Genomic DNA, 17300 nt, shown 5'->3' on the forward strand with positions numbered 1-17300 from the left:
ATGGCCTGTGACCGCCTTGCTGCCATCCGAAAAGCCCTGCACACTGGGACCCTCCTAGGTGGCAGAGCTTGTGTCCACACGGCAGCAGCTGCCTTGGGCCAGGGGGTTGCTCAGCCCAGCAGCACCAGGAAGTGTGGAATTGAAACCGGGAGCGAAGCCGCTAAGACAAAACCAGTACCCTATGAAGTTGGAATCCTGGCTCGGACTGGAGCCTAGAAGTCATAATTGCCTAAAACAGGGGTTGTTGCAAAGCCACATGCCCAGGAGCAGCATGTAGTACAACATCTAAGGGCTGTGAATCAAATAGCGATTGACCAACACCCGGTGCGGCCTAATCCTCCCGCTTTGTTAACAGCGACAGGTGATTCTAATGTCTGTTTTACAGCATTGGACTTGGAAGGCGCCTTCTTTGGCGTTCTGATTGTATGTCCTCGGCCGTGCGTAGCAGGTGCCACAACTGCCCTCTTCAGTGTTGGTCCAGAACCGCAATCCAACCCAGAGAGAGCAGGGACACGAAGCCTGCCAGAGGGCGTTGCTGTGGCTGACATAGCCAGCGAGGACTGTGCTGCGTGTGCCTTTCCCTGTGCTGCGTGCAGGAAGGTTGGCACTGCTGGGCTAGGCTTGGCTTCTTTGGCTTGCCCGTCACTGCTTGCCTGCCACGACCATCAAAAGAGTGTCTCTTCAAGAGCCAAGCACGCGCGTGCTGCCTCTAGTGGTTGCGTTCTCTGTTGTGTGTCTCTTTATTGGGAAGGAGCAGGTGGCAAAGGGCTGCCGAGAGCAGGGCGGCAGTGACCTTTGCAAAGAGGTAGCGACGCCACGCTTGGTTTTTCCTGTGAGCTGTTAGCAGGCAGAGCCGGGAGCCAGGCGCTGCTGCCTGCCACGGGGCCTGCCCACCCTCATCGCGCAAAGGGAGCATTCCGCGGGGCTCTGTGGGGGCTGTGCGATCCCAGCTCCTGCCTCCCGTCCTGCTTGGAACCCCTCCTGTTGCCCCCCCTCCCCGCGGAGGCCACCACGCCCAGCCCCGTGGCAACCAGCCACTCTGTGACATCACCCCCGGGGCCAAGGGCATCCGGGGCAACGCGAGTTCAGGGGGCAGTATGTTGGCGGCTGCACTGGCGGTGACAAGCCCTCCTCCTTGCAGCTGCCACGTGTCACTGGCAGGGATGGATTTGCTGCTCCTCCTCCTCGTCCTGCTGGCCATGTGCTGTCCTGCGTCCGGCACATGGGACAGCTGTGGGTAAGTGGCCCGAGGCTCTGGGAGGGAGCTTGGGCAAGCCCTTGTGGGCTTGGCTGGAGGGCAGCCAGTGTGGGAGGCTCATTTCCTTGCCAGCACGCAGGCTGTTGGCAGTACTCACCTACGGGGCTAAAGCAGAAAGAGGCAGGGTGTGGACACACGCGTGCCCCACAGGCTTCCCCAGCCCTGCTGGCCAGGCAGCGCCTTGTGGGGAGGGAAGACGGCTGACCGTGAGCCGTAGGGGCGCCAGCCATCCAGCAGGACACTAAGGAGTTTCTCTTTACAGAGGGACCTGCGGGCTCCGGCCCACGGCTTTTCCGTATGGCATGTCGCGCGTTGTGGGTGGCACAGATGCCCAGGCAGGGGCCTGGCCCTGGATCGTCAGCATCCAGAACCCCTGGCAAGCGGGCACGGGTCATACCTGCGGAGGCTCCCTCATCAGCGCACAGTGGGTCCTGACAGCAGCCCACTGCTTCATCGAGGCCAGGTAAGGCGTCGCCGGGAACGCACATAGCCCCACAACACTAGCGCTTGCCCCGTGCGCAGCAGCACGGGCTACTCCCGCCCCGTTTCCTCGCAGGACGCCCAGGGCCTGGGTGCTCCTTGAGCCTGAGGCACGCGAGGCCAGTCCCACCCTCCCGAGCGCTGCTCTCCTCTCTCCCTCGGCAAGCGGAAGGCAGGGCAACTGCTGGGCTGCTGCAGCACGTGGCTGTGCTCCCTCTGAGTCCTCTCCCCATTTGCCTTCCAGCTACATCACCATGTGGCGCGTGGTGATCGGTGCCACCCGGCTGACTCAGCTGGGCCCTGAGGCCCAGGTGCGCAACATCAAGCGGCTGCTCCTTCACCAAGGCTACAGTAACATCACGCAGAGGAACGACATTGCCTTGCTGGAGCTGGACCAGCCTGTGCAGTGCAACGCCTACGTTCAGCTTGCCTGCGTGCCCGATGCCTCGCTGAGAGTCTCGCAGCTGAAAAACTGCTACATCAGCGGCTGGGGTGCCACGACTGCAAGATGTGAGTACCGCGGAAGTACTCGTGTGCCGAGCGCAAGCTTGGCACGCTCGGGGCCATTGCTTGGGCTTCCTGACAGCAGAGGCCAGAGCCCCAGTCAGGCTGCGGGGACGTATGCCTCTTGAGAGATGGGCCTGAGCCCTTTCCGCAGAGCAAGGCGGAAGGGAAATGCCGCTATAACGCCTCTCAGGATGCAAAGCCAAGCGCGGGCGAGGCAAGGGATTCCGCCAGGCAGGGGAGGAGAAGCGCCAGTGAGCTGCTGCTTGCTAATTCCTTCCTGTGCTCACAGCTGGACGATCAACGGATGTGCTGCAGGAGGCCCAGGTCCGCCTCATTGATGTCAACGTCTGTAACAGCAGCCGGTGGTACAGAGGGGCCATCCACACGCACAACGTCTGTGCTGGCTATCCGCAGGGCGGCATTGACACCTGCCAGGTAGGAGCGTGCTACGAGCCAAGCCCCGTAGCACAGGCAGCCCCGCCACACGCAACTACGCCAACATGGCCCGGCATGTGCTTGGCCTGGCCAGTGCCCCTCCCACTTCAGGTCCCCACCGCCGGGGGGGCTTATACCCCCTTCCCCATCGGCAGGCCCCTGCCCAGTGCCCCTCTTGTCCCAGAGGCATGGCGCTCTGCCCAGAAAGCCCTCCTAGTGTTCTTGGCAGACCATGGCTCCCCATCCCAAGCCTGCCACAGCTCTCTCCCACACACCCACCATCCCCGTGCAGTGAGGAGAGCCAGCCCCACCTTACAAGCCCACCACCCCTTCCCAGGCAAGGCTCGCTCGACACAGCCTCGCTCTGCAGGGAACACAGCTCCGGCAGGTGCCGTCAGAGAGAAGGAGCCAACCCCCGTGCTGACGGTGGCCACCCAACAACCCCTTTGTCCTCTCTCCTCCTCTGCAGGGGGACAGCGGTGGGCCTCTCGTCTGCCAAGACAGCAGTGCAGACTACTTCTGGCTTGTTGGTGTCACCAGCTGGGGGAGAGGCTGTGCCAGAGCCAGGCAGCCCGGAGTCTACACCTCCACTCAGCACTTCTACGACTGGATCCTGCTACAGATGGGCCTGCGCCCAGCAGTGAGGGCTACTCCAACAGCACGCGCTTGGAGTCATTTTGTCACCACCTCAAGCCCCGTTGCGAGGCCAAGGCCCACAGCAGCACAGTGGGGCGGCTCCTGCCCATTTCCAGTCCAGAAGCTGCTGGACTTCTTTAGCCGGCTGCAGGAGCTCCTGCAGTACCTAAGGGGAAAAACGGTGTGAGCAGCAGGACAAACGGCACGCAGGGCAGGCTGCAGTGTGCCACCACCGTTTCCTTTGGGGCAATGCCTGCCGATGCAAAGGCCACCTCAGCGTCAAAGGGCTGCTCTGCCCTGCGCCCGTGCCTCGGGAGGCACACACCTGATGAGGCTGACCACATGCTTGAAATAAAATGTTTCGGTGCTCACAGCAAACCAGGCTTCAGCTCAAGTCAGTCTCCTGTGCGAGGCAAGGACTTCCACGCCCGGCACCTGCCAAGCGAGGCAGGCTGCAGGCAGACAAGGCGGGCACAAAGGGAAAGAGTCCCTGCAAAGGGCTGAAAGTGGGCCTGCTCAGGGAGGAGGGGGAGGCTGCACTGGAGGAAGGGAACACAGGTCACCACGGGCTGGAGGGCTTGGGGAAAGGAGCTGGAAACACAGAACGTCTTTGGCCAGCTCCTGGTGGGATCCCGCTGCGCTTGTGGATGAGCCACAAGTGACCCTGAAAATGGACTCTCATGACCCAGGACAGACGCGTCTAGAAAGACCCAAGGGTTGCGCTGAGGATTTGGGGAAGGAGCTTGCCTTCGAGCCCCACATATGCCACAGACTTCATTTCCATCCTGTGTCGCGGTTTAACCCCGGCCGGCAACCAAACGCTACCGGCAACCAAACGCCACGCAGCCACTTGCGCACTCCCCCCCACCCGGAGGGGTGGGGAGGAGAACCAGAAAGCAATGTAAAGCTGGAGGGTTGAGATAAGAACAATGTAATAATTTAGACAGAAGAAAGAGTGAAGAACAACAGTAACAATACCAAGAAGAAGAATAACAACAACAACAACAACAACAATAACGATTAGGATGGAAAGGTGGGGGAAAAGGGTAAAATCAAAAGGAAGGGAGAAGGAAAAAAAGGAAATGATGCACAGTACAACTGCTCACCACCCGCTGACCGATGCCCAGCCAGTCCCTGAGCAAGATTCCCCCCGCCAGCTAACCCTCCAAGTTTCTATACCAAGCATGACGTCCCACGGGACGGAATACCTCTGTGGCTGCTTCACGTCAGCTGACCTGGCTGTGTCCCTTCCCAGTCTCTTGTGCCCCTCCAGCACTCTGGCTGGCAAGGCCCAAGAAACCAAAAAGGCCTTGACTTAGCAGAAACGCCAGGCAGCAACAACCGAAAACATCAGTGCAGCTACCAACATTGTTCTCACATCATAGCCAAAACACAGCACTTCACTAGCTACGAAGAAGAAAGTTAACTCCATCCCAGCTGAAACCAGGACACGGGGCCATCTCCTACTCAGCATGTGCTGCACAGGTCTTTGTAGCCTTCTTGATCGGTGCTGACGTGCGGAATCAAACTCTACAACTCAAGGAGGGTTATCAAGCAGGCATGTTTATCGGGGCTCCGGCTGCAAGGGGGATCGCTCCTCCTCACTTGCACACCCAGGGCTTAAGTAAGCAGATCCCTATTACACAGAAGCATACGTATTCATTAGATTCCCGAGAAAAGGCGGGGTTATTACCATTTGGTCCAGGAACTCAGTATCATAAGCCTCCTCACTCTGGCGCGGGTGCGTTGACACCTGCTGGTCCTGGGCTGGGCTCTCTGGGAGGAAGGCTCGCACCCTTCCTCAGGATGTACTTTTCCCTTTGGCGCGCAGTGCTGAGGAGTCCACGCCAGCAAGCGCAGAGCCAGGTTGTACTGGTTCTCTTCCCGGCTCGTACATCTTGCAGACAACATAGTTCTTGCTTACAACGTAGCTAGTCGATCGGTATCGACACGTGCAGACCGTAGTGTCCTTGTTAGTCAGTCCGTTAAACACAAGTGCCGAAGCACCAGTTGCAAGGTCTGCATATTTACCGAATGATTTTCAGCTTGAACTCTCTCCGTGCAGAGTCTTTACTTCTGAGCGTCATGGCCTGTGACCGCCTTGCTGCCATCCGAAAAGCCCTGCACACTGGGACCCTCCTAGGTGGCAGAGCTTGTGTCCACACGGCAGCAGCTGCCTTGGGCCAGGGGGTTGCTCAGCCCAGCAGCACCAGGAAGTGTGGAATTGAAACCGGGAGCGAAGCCGCTAAGACAAAACCAGTACCCTATGAAGTTGGAATCCTGGCTCGGACTGGAGCCTAGAAGTCATAATTGCCTAAAACAGGGGTTGTTGCAAAGCCACATGCCCAGGAGCAGCATGTAGTACAACATCTAAGGGCTGTGAATCAAATAGCGATTGACCAACACCCGGTGCTGCCTAATCCTCCCGCTTTGTTAACAGCGACAGGTGATTCTAATGTCTGTTTTACAGCATTGGACTTGGAAGGCGCCTTCTTTGGCGTTCTGATTGTATGTCCTCGGCCGTGCGTAGCAGGTGCCACAACTGCCCTCTTCAGTGTTGGTCCAGAACCGCAATCCAACCCAGAGAGAGCAGGGACACGAAGCCTGCCAGAGGGCGTTGCTGTGGCTGACATAGCCAGCGAGGACTGTGCTGCGTGTGCCTTTCCCTGTGCTGCGTGCAGGAAGGTTGGCACTGCTGGGCTAGGCTTGGCTTCTTTGGCTTGCCCGTCACGGCTTGCCTGCCACGACCATCAAAAGAGTGTCTCTTCAAGAGCCAAGCACGCGCGTGCTGCCTCTAGTGGTTGCGTTCTCTGTTGTGTGTCTCTTTATTGGGAAGGAGCAGGTGGCAAAGGGCTGCCGAGAGCAGGGCGGCAGTGACCTTCGCAAAGAGGTAGCGACGCCACGCTTGGTTTTTCCTGTGAGCTGTTAGCAGGCAGAGCCGGGAGCCAGGCGCTGCTGCCTGCCACGGGGCCTGCCCACCCTCATCGCGCAAAGGGAGCATTCCGCGGGGCTCTGTGGGGGCTGTGCGATCCCAGCTCCTGCCTCCCGTCCTGCTTGGAACCCCTCCTGTTGCCCCCCCTCCCCGCAGAGGCCACCACGCCCAGCCCCGTGGCAACCAGCCACTCTGTGACATCACCCCCGGGGCCAAGGGCATCCTGGGCAACGCGAGCTCAGGGGGCAGTATGTTGGCGGCTGCACTGGCGGTGACAAGCCCTCCTCCTTGCAGCTGCCACGTGTCACTGGCAGGGATGGATTTGCTGCTCCTCCTCCTCGTCCTGCTGGCCATGTGCTGTCCTGCGTCCGGCACATGGGACAGCTGTGGGTAAGTGGCCCGAGGCTCTGGGAGGGAGCTTGGGCAAGCCCTTGTGGGCTTGGCTGGAGGGCAGCCAGTGTGGGAGGCTCATTTCCTTGCCAGCACGCAGGCTGTTGGCAGTACTCACCTACGGGGCTAAAGCAGAAAGAGGCAGGGTGTGGACACACGCGTGCCCCACAGGCTTCCCCAGCCCTGCTGGCCAGGCAGCACCTTGTGGGGAGGGAAGACGGCTGACCGTGAGCCGTAGGGGCGCCAGCCATCCAGCAGGACACTAAGGAGTTTCTCTTTACAGAGGGACCTGCGGGCTCCGGCCCACGGCTTTTCCGTATGGCATGTCGCGCGTTGTGGGTGGCACAGATGCCCAGGCAGGGGCCTGGCCCTGGATCGTCAGCATCCAGAACCCCTGGCAAGCGGGCACGGGTCATACCTGCGGAGGCTCCCTCATCAGCGCACAGTGGGTCCTGACAGCAGCCCACTGCTTCATCGAGGCCAGGTAAGGCGTCGCCGGGAACGCACATAGCCCCACAACACTAGCGCTTGCCCCGTGCGCAGCAGCACGGGCTACTCCCGCCCCGTTTCCTCGCAGGACGCCCAGGGCCTGGGTGCTCCTTGAGCCTGAGGCACGCGAGGCCAGTCCCACCCTCCCGAGCGCTGCTCTCCTCTCTCCCTCGGCAAGCGGAAGGCAGGGCAACTGCTGGGCTGCTGCAGCACGTGGCTGTGCTCCCTCTGAGTCCTCTCCCCATTTGCCTTCCAGCTACATCACCATGTGGCGCGTGGTGATCGGTGCCACCCGGCTGACTCAGCTGGGCCCTGAGGCCCAGGTGCGCAACATCAAGCGGCTGCTCCTTCACCAAGGCTACAGTAACATCACGCAGAGGAACGACATTGCCTTGCTGGAGCTGGACCAGCCTGTGCAGTGCAACGCCTACGTTCAGCTTGCCTGCGTGCCCGATGCCTCGCTGAGAGTCTCGCAGCTGAAAAACTGCTACATCAGCGGCTGGGGTGCCACGACTGCAAGATGTGAGTACCGCGGAAGTACTCGTGTGCCGAGCGCAAGCTTGGCACGCTCGGGGCCATTGCTTGGGCTTCCTGACAGCAGAGGCCAGAGCCCCAGTCAGGCTGCGGGGACGTATGCCTCTTGAGAGATGGGCCTGAGCCCTTTCCGCAGAGCAAGGCGGAAGGGAAATGCCGCTATAACGCCTCTCAGGATGCAAAGCCAAGCGCGGGCGAGGCAAGGGATTCCGCCAGGCAGGGGAGGAGAAGCGCCAGTGAGCTGCTGCTTGCTAATTCCTTCCTGTGCTCACAGCTGGACGATCAACGGATGTGCTGCAGGAGGCCCAGGTCCGCCTCATTGATGTCAACGTCTGTAACAGCAGCCGGTGGTACAGAGGGGCCATCCACACGCACAACGTCTGTGCTGGCTATCCGCAGGGCGGCATTGACACCTGCCAGGTAGGAGCGTGCTACGAGCCAAGCCCCGTAGCACAGGCAGCCCCGCCACACGCAACTACGCCAACATGGCCCGGCATGTGCTTGGCCTGGCCAGTGCCCCTCCCACTTCAGGTCCCCACCGCCGGGGGGGCTTATACCCCCTTCCCCATCGGCAGGCCCCTGCCCAGTGCCCCTCTTGTCCCAGAGGCATGGCGCTCTGCCCAGAAAGCCCTCCTAGTGTTCTTGGCAGACCATGGCTCCCCATCCCAAGCCTGCCACAGCTCTCTCCCACACACCCACCATCCCCGTGCAGTGAGGAGAGCCAGCCCCACCTTACAAGCCCACCACTCCTTCCCAGGCAAGGCTCGCTCGACACAGCCTCGCTCTGCAGGGAACACAGCTCCGGCAGGTGCCGTCAGAGAGAAGGAGCCAACCCCCGTGCTGACGGTGGCCACCCAACAACCCCTTTGTCCTCTCTCCTCCTCTGCAGGGGGACAGCGGTGGGCCTCTCGTCTGCCAAGACAGCAGTGCAGACTACTTCTGGCTTGTTGGTGTCACCAGCTGGGGGAGAGGCTGTGCCAGAGCCAGGCAGCCCGGAGTCTACACCTCCACTCAGCACTTCTACGACTGGATCCTGCTACAGATGGGCCTGCGCCCAGCAGTGAGGGCTACTCCAACAGCACGCGCTTGGAGTCATTTTGTCACCACCTCAAGCCCCGTTGCAAGGCCAAGGCCCACAGCAGCACAGTGGCGCGGCTCCTGCCCATTTCCAGTCCAGAAGCTGCTGGACTTCTTTAGCCGGCTGCAGGAGCTCCTGCAGTACCTAAGGGGAAAAACGGTGTGAGCAGCAGGACAAACGGCACGCAGGGCAGGCTGCAGTGTGCCACCACCGTTTCCTTTGGGGCAATGCCTGCCGATGCAAAGGCCACCTCAGCGTCAAAGGGCTGCTCTGCCCTGCGCCCGTGCCTCGGGAGGCACACACCTGATGAGGCTGACCACATGCTTGAAATAAAATGTTTCGGTGCTCACAGCAAACCAGGCTTCAGCTCAAGTCAGTCTCCTGTGCGAGGCAAGGACTTCCACGCCCGGCACCTGCCAAGCGAGGCAGGCTGCAGGCAGACAAGGCGGGCACAAAGGGAAAGAGTCCCTGCAAAGGGCTGAAAGTGGGCCTGCTCAGGGAGGAGGGGGAGGCTGCACTGGAGGAAGGGAACACAGGTCACCACGGGCTGGAGGGCTTGGGGAAAGGAGCTGGAAACACAGAACGTCTTTGGCCAGCTCCTGGTGGGATCCCGCTGCGCTTGTGGATGAGCCACAAGTGACCCTGAAACTGGACTCTCATGACCCAGGACAGACGCGTCTAGAAAGACCCAAGGGTTGCGCTGAGGATTTGGGGAAGGAGCTTGCCTTCGAGCCCCACATATGCCACAGACTTCATTTCCATCCTGTGTCGCGGTTTAACCCCGGCCGGCAACCAAACGCTACCGGCAACCAAACGCCACGCAGCCACTTGCGCACTCCCCCCCACCCGGAGGGGTGGGGAGGAGAACCAGAAAGCAATGTAAAGCTGGAGGGTTGAGATAAGAACAATGTAATAATTTAGACAGAAGAAAGAGTGAAGAACAACAGTAACAATACCAAGAAGAAGAATAACAACAACAACAACAACAACAATAACGATTAGGATGGAAAGGTGGGGGAAAAGGGTAAAATCAAAAGGAAGGGAGAAGGAAAAAAAGGAAATGATGCACAGTACAACTGCTCACCACCCGCTGACCGATGCCCAGCCAGTCCCTGAGCAAGATTCCCCCCGCCAGCTAACCCTCCAAGTTTCTATACCAAGCATGACGTCCCACGGGACGGAATACCTCTGTGGCTGCTTCACGTCAGCTGACCTGGCTGTGTCCCTTCCCAGTCTCTTGTGCCCCTCCAGCACTCTGGCTGGCAAGGCCCAAGAAACCAAAAAGGCCTTGACTTAGCAGAAACGCCAGGCAGCAACAACCGAAAACATCAGTGCAGCTACCAACATTGTTCTCACATCATAGCCAAAACACAGCACTTCACTAGCTACGAAGAAGAACGTTAACTCCATCCCAGCTGAAACCAGGACACGGGGCCATCTCCTACTCGGCATGTGCTGCACAGGTCTTTGTAGCCTTCTTGATCGGTGCTGACGTGCGGAATCAAACTCTACAACTCAAGGAGGGTTATCAAGCAGGCATGTTTATCGGGGCTCCGGCTGCAAGGGGGATCGCTCCTCCTCACTTGCACACCCAGGGCTTAAGTAAGCAGATCCCTATTACACAGAAGCATACGTATTCATTAGATTCCCGAGAAAAGGCGGGGTTATTACCATTTGGTCCAGGAACTCAGTATCATAAGCCTCCTCACTCTGGCGCGGGTGCGTTGACACCTGCTGGTCCTGGGCTGGGCTCTCTGGGAGGAAGGCTTGCACCCTTCCTCAGGATGTACTTTTCCCTTTGGCGCGCAGTGCTGAGGAGTCCACGCCAGCAAGCGCAGAGCCAGGTTGTACTGGTTCTCTTCCCGGCTCGTACATCTTGCAGACAACATAGTTCTTGCTTACAACGTAGCTAGTCGATCGGTATCGACACGTGCAGACCGTAGTGTCCTTGTTAGTCAGTCCGTTAAACACAAGTGCCGAAGCACCAGTTGCAAGGTCTGCATATTTACCGAATGATTTTCAGCTTGAACTCTCTCCGTGCAGAGTCTTTACTTCTGAGCGTCATGGCCTGTGACCGCCTTGCTGCCATCCGAAAAGCCCTGCACACTGGGACCCTCCTAGGTGGCAGAGCTTGTGTCCACACGGCAGCAGCTGCCTTGGGCCAGGGGGTTGCTCAGCCCAGCAGCACCAGGAAGTGTGGAATTGAAACCGGGAGCGAAGCCGCTAAGACAAAACCAGTACCCTATGAAGTTGGAATCCTGGCTCGGACTGGAGCCTAGAAGTCATAATTGCCTAAAACAGGGGTTGTTGCAAAGCCACATGCCCAGGAGCAGCATGTAGTACAACATCTAAGGGCTGTGAATCAAATAGCGATTGACCAACACCCGGTGCGGCCTAATCCTCCCGCTTTGTTAACAGCGACAGGTGATTCTAATGTCTGTTTTACAGCATTGGACTTGGAAGGCGCCTTCTTTGGCGTTCTGATTGTATGTCCTCGGCCGTGCGTAGCAGGTGCCACAACTGCCCTCTTCAGTGTTGGTCCAGAACCGCAATCCAACCCAGAGAGAGCAGGGACACGAAGCCTGCCAGAGGGCGTTGCTGTGGCTGACATAGCCAGCGAGGACTGTGCTGCGTGTGCCTTTCCCTGTGCTGCGTGCAGGAAGGTTGGCACTGCTGGGCTAGGCTTGGCTTCTTTGGCTTGCCCGTCACGGCTTGCCTGCCACGACCATCAAAAGAGTGTCTCTTCAAGAGCCAAGCACGCGCGTGCTGCCTCTAGTGGTTGCGTTCTCTGTTGTGTGTCTCTTTATTGGGAAGGAGCAGGTGGCAAAGGGCTGCCGAGAGCAGGGCGGCAGTGACCTTCGCAAAGAGGTAGCGACGCCACGCTTGGTTTTTCCTGTGAGCTGTTAGCAGGCAGAGCCGGGAGCCAGGCGCTGCTGCCTGCCACGGGGCCTGCCCACCCTCATCGCGCAAAGGGAGCATTCCGCGGGGCTCTGTGGGGGCTGTGCGATCCCAGCTCCTGCCTCCCGTCCTGCTTGGAACCCCTCCTGTTGCCCCCCCTCCCCGCAGAGGCCACCACGCCCAGCCCCGTGGCAACCAGCCACTCTGTGACATCACCCCCGGGGCCAAGGGCATCCTGGGCAACGCGAGTTCAGGGGGCAGTATGTTGGCGGCTGCACTGGCGGTGACAAGCCCTCCTCCTTGCAGCTGCCACGTGTCACTGGCAGGGATGGATTTGCTGCTCCTCCTCCTCGTCCTGCTGGCCATGTGCTGTCCTGCGTCCGGCACATGGGACAGCTGTGGGTAAGTGGCCCGAGGCTCTGGGAGGGAGCTTGGGCAAGCCCTTGTGGGCTTGGCTGGAGGGCAGCCAGTGTGGGAGGCTCATTTCCTTGCCAGCACGCAGGCTGTTGGCAGTACTCACCTACGGGGCTAAAGCAGAAAGAGGCAGGGTGTGGACACACGCGTGCCCCACAGGCTTCCCCAGCCCTGCTGGCCAGGCAGCGCCTTGTGGGGAGGGAAGACGGCTGACCGTGAGCCGTAGGGGCGCCAGCCATCCAGCAGGACACTAAGGAGTTTCTCTTTACAGAGGGACCTGCGGGCTCCGGCCCACGGCTTTTCCGTATGGCATGTCGCGCGTTGTGGGTGGCACAGATGCCCAGGCAGGGGCCTGGCCCTGGATCGTCAGCATCCAGAACCCCTGGCAAGCGGGCACGGGTCATACCTGCGGAGGCTCCCTCATCAGCGCACAGTGGGTCCTGACAGCAGCCCACTGCTTCATCGAGGCCAGGTAAGGCGTCGCCGGGAACGCACATAGCCCCACAACACTAGCGCTTGCCCCGTGCGCAGCAGCACGGGCTACTCCCGCCCCATTTCCTCGCAGGACGCCCAGGGCCTGGGTGCTCCTTGAGCCTGAGGCACGCGAGGCCAGTCCCACCCTCCCGAGCGCTGCTCTCCTCTCTCCCTCGGCAAGCGGAAGGCAGGGCAACTGCTGGGCTGCTGCAGCACGTGGCTGTGCTCCCTCTGAGTCCTCTCCCCATTTGCCTTCCAGCTACATCACCATGTGGCGCGTGGTGATCGGTGCCACCCGGCTGACTCAGCTGGGCCCTGAGGCCCAGGTGCGCAACATCAAGCGGCTGCTCCTTCACCAAGGCTACAGTAACATCACGCAGAGGAACGACATTGCCTTGCTGGAGCTGGACCAGCCTGTGCAGTGCAACGCCTACGTTCAGCTTGCCTGCGTGCCCGATGCCTCGCTGAGAGTCTCGCAGCTGAAAAACTGCTACATCAGCGGCTGGGGTGCCACGACTGAAAGATGTGAGTACCGCGGAAGTACTCGTGTGCCGAGCGCAAGCTTGGCACGCTCGGGGCCATTGCTTGGGCTTCCTGACAGCAGAGGCCAGAGCCCCAGTCAGGCTGCGGGGACGTATGCCTCTTGAGAGATGGGCCTGAGCCCTTTCCGCAGAGCAAGGCGGAAGGGAAATGCCGCTATAACGCCTCTCAGGATGCAAAGCCAAGCGCGGGCGAGGCAAGGGATTCCGCCAGGCAGGGGAGGAGAAGCGCCAGTGAGCTGCTGCTTGCTAATTCCTTCCTGTGCTCACAGCTGGACGATCAACGGATGTGCTGCAGGAGGCCCAGGTCCGCCTCATTGATGTCAACGTCTGTAACAGCAGCCGGTGGTACAGAGGGGCCATCCACACGCACAACGTCTGTGCTGGCTATCCGCAGGGCGGCATTGACACCTGCCAGGTAGGAGCGTGCTACGAGCCAAGCCCCGTAGCACAGGCAGCCCCGCCACACGCAACTACGCCAACATGGCCCGGCATGTGCTTGGCCTGGCCAGTGCCCCTCCCACTTCAGGTCCCCACCGCCGGGGGGGCTTATACCCCCTTCCCCATCGGCAGGCCCCTGCCCAGTGCCCCTCTTGTCCCAGAGGCATGGCGCTCTGCCCAGAAAGCCCTCCTAGTGTTCTTGGCAGACCATGGCTCCCCATCCCAAGCCTGCCACAGCTCTCTCCCACACACCCACCATCCCCGTGCAGTGAGGAGAGCCAGCCCCACCTTACAAGCCCACCACCCCTTCCCAGGCAAGGCTCGCTCGACACAGCCTCGCTCTGCAGGGAACACAGCTCCGGCAGGTGCCGTCAGAGAGAAGGAGCCAACCCCCGTGCTGACGGTGGCCACCCAACAACCCCTTTGTCCTCTCTCCTCCTCTGCAGGGGGACAGCGGTGGGCCTCTCGTCTGCCAAGACAGCAGTGCAGACTACTTCTGGCTTGTTGGTGTCACCAGCTGGGGGAGAGGCTGTGCCAGAGCCAGGCAGCCCGGAGTCTACACCTCCACTCAGCACTTCTACGACTGGATCCTGCTACAGATGGGCCTGCGCCCAGCAGTGAGGGCTACTCCAACAGCACGCGCTTGGAGTCATTTTGTCACCACCTCAAGCCCCGTTGCGAGGCCAAGGCCCACAGCAGCACAGTGGGGCGGCTCCTGCCCATTTCCAGTCCAGAAGCTGCTGGACTTCTTTAGCCGGCTGCAGGAGCTCCTGCAGTACCTAAGGGGAAAAACGGTGTGAGCAGCAGGACAAACGGCACGCAGGGCAGGCTGCAGTGTGCCACCACCGTTTCCTTTGGGGCAATGCCTGCCGATGCAAAGGCCACCTCAGCGTCAAAGGGCTGCTCTGCCCTGCGCCCGTGCCTCGGGAGGCACACACCTGATGAGGCTGACCACATGCTTGAAATAAAATGTTTCGGTGCTCACAGCAAACCAGGCTTCAGCTCAAGTCAGTCTCCTGTGCGAGGCAAGGACTTCCACGCCCGGCACCTGCCAAGCGAGGCAGGCTGCAGGCAGACAAGGCGGGCACAAAGGGAAAGAGTCCCTGCAAAGGGCTGAAAGTGGGCCTGCTCAGGGAGGAGGGGGAGGCTGCACTGGAGGAAGGGAACACAGGTCACCACGGGCTGGAGGGCTTGGGGAAAGGAGCTGGAAACACAGAACGTCTTTGGCCAGCTCCTGGTGGGATCCCGCTGCGCTTGTGGATGAGCCACAAGTGACCCTGAAACTGGACTCTCATGACCCAGGACAGACGCGTCTAGAAAGACCCAAGGGTTGCGCTGAGGATTTGGGGAAGGAGCTTGCCTTCGAGCCCCACATATGCCACAGACTTCATTTCCATCCTGTGTCGCGGTTTAACCCCGGCCGGCAACCAAACGCTACCGGCAACCAAACGCCACGCAGCCACTTGCGCACTCCCCCCCACCCGGAGGGGTGGGGAGGAGAACCAGAAAGCAATGTAAAGCTGGAGGGTTGAGATAAGAACAATGTAATAATTTAGACAGAAGAAAGAGTGAAGAACAACAGTAACAATACCAAGAAGAAGAATAACAACAACAACAACAACAACAATAACGATTAGGATGGAAAGGTGGGGGAAAAGGGTAAAATCAAAAGGAAGGGAGAAGGAAAAAAAGGAAATGATGCACAGTACAACTGCTCACCACCCGCTGACCGATGCCCAGCCAGTCCCTGAGCAAGATTCCCCCCGCCAGCTAACCCTCCAAGTTTCTATACCAAGCATGACGTCCCACGGGACGGAATACCTCTGTGGCTGCTTCACGTCAGCTGACCTGGCTGTGTCCCTTCCCAGTCTCTTGTGCCCCTCCAGCACTCTGGCTGGCAAGGCCCAAGAAACCAAAAAGGCCTTGACTTAGCAGAAACGCCAGGCAGCAACAACCGAAAACATCAGTGCAGCTACCAACATTGTTCTCACATCATAGCCAAAACACAGCACTTCACTAGCTACGAAGAAGAACGTTAACTCCATCCCAGCTGAAACCAGGACACGGGGCCATCTCCTACTCGGCATGTGCTGCACAGGTCTTTGTAGCCTTCTTGATCGGTGCTGACGTGCGGAATCAAACTCTACAACTCAAGGAGGGTTATCAAGCAGGCATGTTTATCGGGGCTCCGGCTGCAAGGGGGATCGCTCCTCCTCACTTGCACACCCAGGGCTTAAGTAAGCAGATCCCTATTACACAGAAGCATACGTATTCATTAGATTCCCGAGAAAAGGCGGGGTTATTACCATTCGGTCCAGGAACTCAGTATCATAAGCCTCCTCACTCTGGCGCGGGTGCGTTGACACCTGCTGGTCCTGGGCTGGGCTCTCTGGGAGGAAGGCTCGCACCCTTCCTCAGGATGTACTTTTCCCTTTGGCACGCAGTGCTGAGGAGTCCACGCCAGCAAGCGCAGAGCCAGGTTGTACTGGTTCTCTTCCCGGCTCGTACATCTTGCAGACAACATAGTTCTTGCTTACAACGTAGCTAGTCGATCGGTATCGACACGTGCAGACCGTAGTGTCCTTGTTAGTCAGTCCGTTAAACACAAGTGCCGAAGCACCAGTTGCAAGGTCTGCATATTTACCGAATGATTTTCAGCTTGAACTCTCTCCGTGCAGAGTCTTTACTTCTGAGCGTCATGGCCTGTGACCGCCTTGCTGCCATCCGAAAAGCCCTGCACACTGGGACCCTCCTAGGTGGCAGAGCTTGTGTCCACACGGCAGCAGCTGCCTTGGGCCAGGGGGTTGCTCAGCCCAGCAGCACCAGGAAGTGTGGAATTGAAACCGGGAGCGAAGCCGCTAAGACAAAACCAGTACCCTATGAAGTTGGAATCCTGGCTCGGACTGGAGCCTAGAAGTCATAATTGCCTAAAACAGGGGTTGTTGCAAAGCCACATGCCCAGGAGCAGCATGTAGTACAACATCTAAGGGCTGTGAATCAAATAGCGATTGACCAACACCCGGTGCGGCCTAATCCTCCCGCTTTGTTAACAGCGACAGGTGATTCTAATGTCTGTTTTACAGCATTGGACTTGGAAGGCGCCTTCTTTGGCGTTCTGATTGTATGTCCTCGGCCGTGCGTAGCAGGTGCCACAACTGCCCTCTTCAGTGTTGGTCCAGAACCGCAATCCAACCCAGAGAGAGCAGGGACACGAAGCCTGCCAGAGGGCGTTGCTGTGGCTGACATAGCCAGCGAGGACTGTGCTGCGTGTGCCTTTCCCTGTGCTGCGTGCAGGAAGGTTGGCACTGCTGGGCTAGGCTTGGCTTCTTTGGCTTGCCCGTCACGGCTTGCCTGCCACGACCATCAAAAGAGTGTCTCTTCAAGAGCCAAGCACGCGCGTGCTGCCTCTAGTGGTTGCGTTCTCTGTTGTGTGTCTCTTTATTGGGAAGGAGCAGGTGGCAAAGGGCTGCCGAGAGCAGGGCGGCAGTGACCTTCGCAAAGAGGTAGCGACGCCACGCTTGGTTTTTCCTGTGAGCTGTTAGCAGGCAGAGCCGGGAGCCAGGCGCTGCTGCCTGCCACGGGGCCTGCCCACCCTCATCGCGCAAAGGGAGCATTCCGCGGGGCTCTGTGGGGGCTGTGCGATCCCAGCTCCTGCCTCCCGTCCTGCTTGGAACCCCTCCTGTTGCCCCCCCTCCCCGCAGAGGCCACCACGCCCAGCCCCGTGGCAACCAGCCACTCTGTGACATCACCCCCGGGGCCAAGGGCATCCTGGGCAACGCGAGTTCAGGGGGCAGT

At 59.5% G+C, this 17300-nt stretch overlaps 3 protein-coding genes across 3 annotated transcripts; all 3 read left to right on the forward strand.

Moving 5' to 3' along the window:
* LOC308061111 (acrosin-like) lies at positions 1-5396 on the forward strand (the record flags this gene model as incomplete). Its single annotated transcript, XM_080380662.1, has 6 exons — positions 1-58; positions 1006-1237; positions 1983-2248; positions 2535-2680; positions 3150-3320; positions 5382-5396. The coding sequence occupies 6 exons, from the start codon at positions 1-3 to the stop codon at positions 5394-5396; spliced, it is 888 nt and encodes a 295-aa protein (XP_080236788.1).
* Positions 5397-5401: 5 nt separating this feature from the next.
* On the forward strand, positions 5402-10797 carry LOC308061112 (acrosin-like; the record flags this gene model as incomplete). The annotated part of the gene is made up of 7 exons (XM_080380663.1): positions 5402-5459; positions 5787-5970; positions 6405-6638; positions 7384-7649; positions 7936-8081; positions 8551-8721; positions 10783-10797. 7 exons carry the CDS (start codon positions 5402-5404, stop codon positions 10795-10797), a joined length of 1074 nt encoding a protein of 357 aa, XP_080236789.1.
* Positions 10798-10802: 5 nt separating this feature from the next.
* LOC308061113 (acrosin-like) lies at positions 10803-16198 on the forward strand (the record flags this gene model as incomplete). The annotated part of the gene is made up of 7 exons (XM_080380664.1): positions 10803-10860; positions 11188-11371; positions 11806-12039; positions 12785-13050; positions 13337-13482; positions 13952-14122; positions 16184-16198. The coding sequence occupies 7 exons, from the start codon at positions 10803-10805 to the stop codon at positions 16196-16198; spliced, it is 1074 nt and encodes a 357-aa protein (XP_080236790.1).
* Between the last annotated feature and the right edge of the window lie 1102 nt (positions 16199-17300).

This window comes from Falco punctatus (genome assembly GCF_963210335.1).
Source record: "Falco punctatus genome assembly, chromosome: 3".
NCBI classification, from domain to species: Eukaryota; Metazoa; Chordata; class Aves; order Falconiformes; family Falconidae; genus Falco; species Falco punctatus.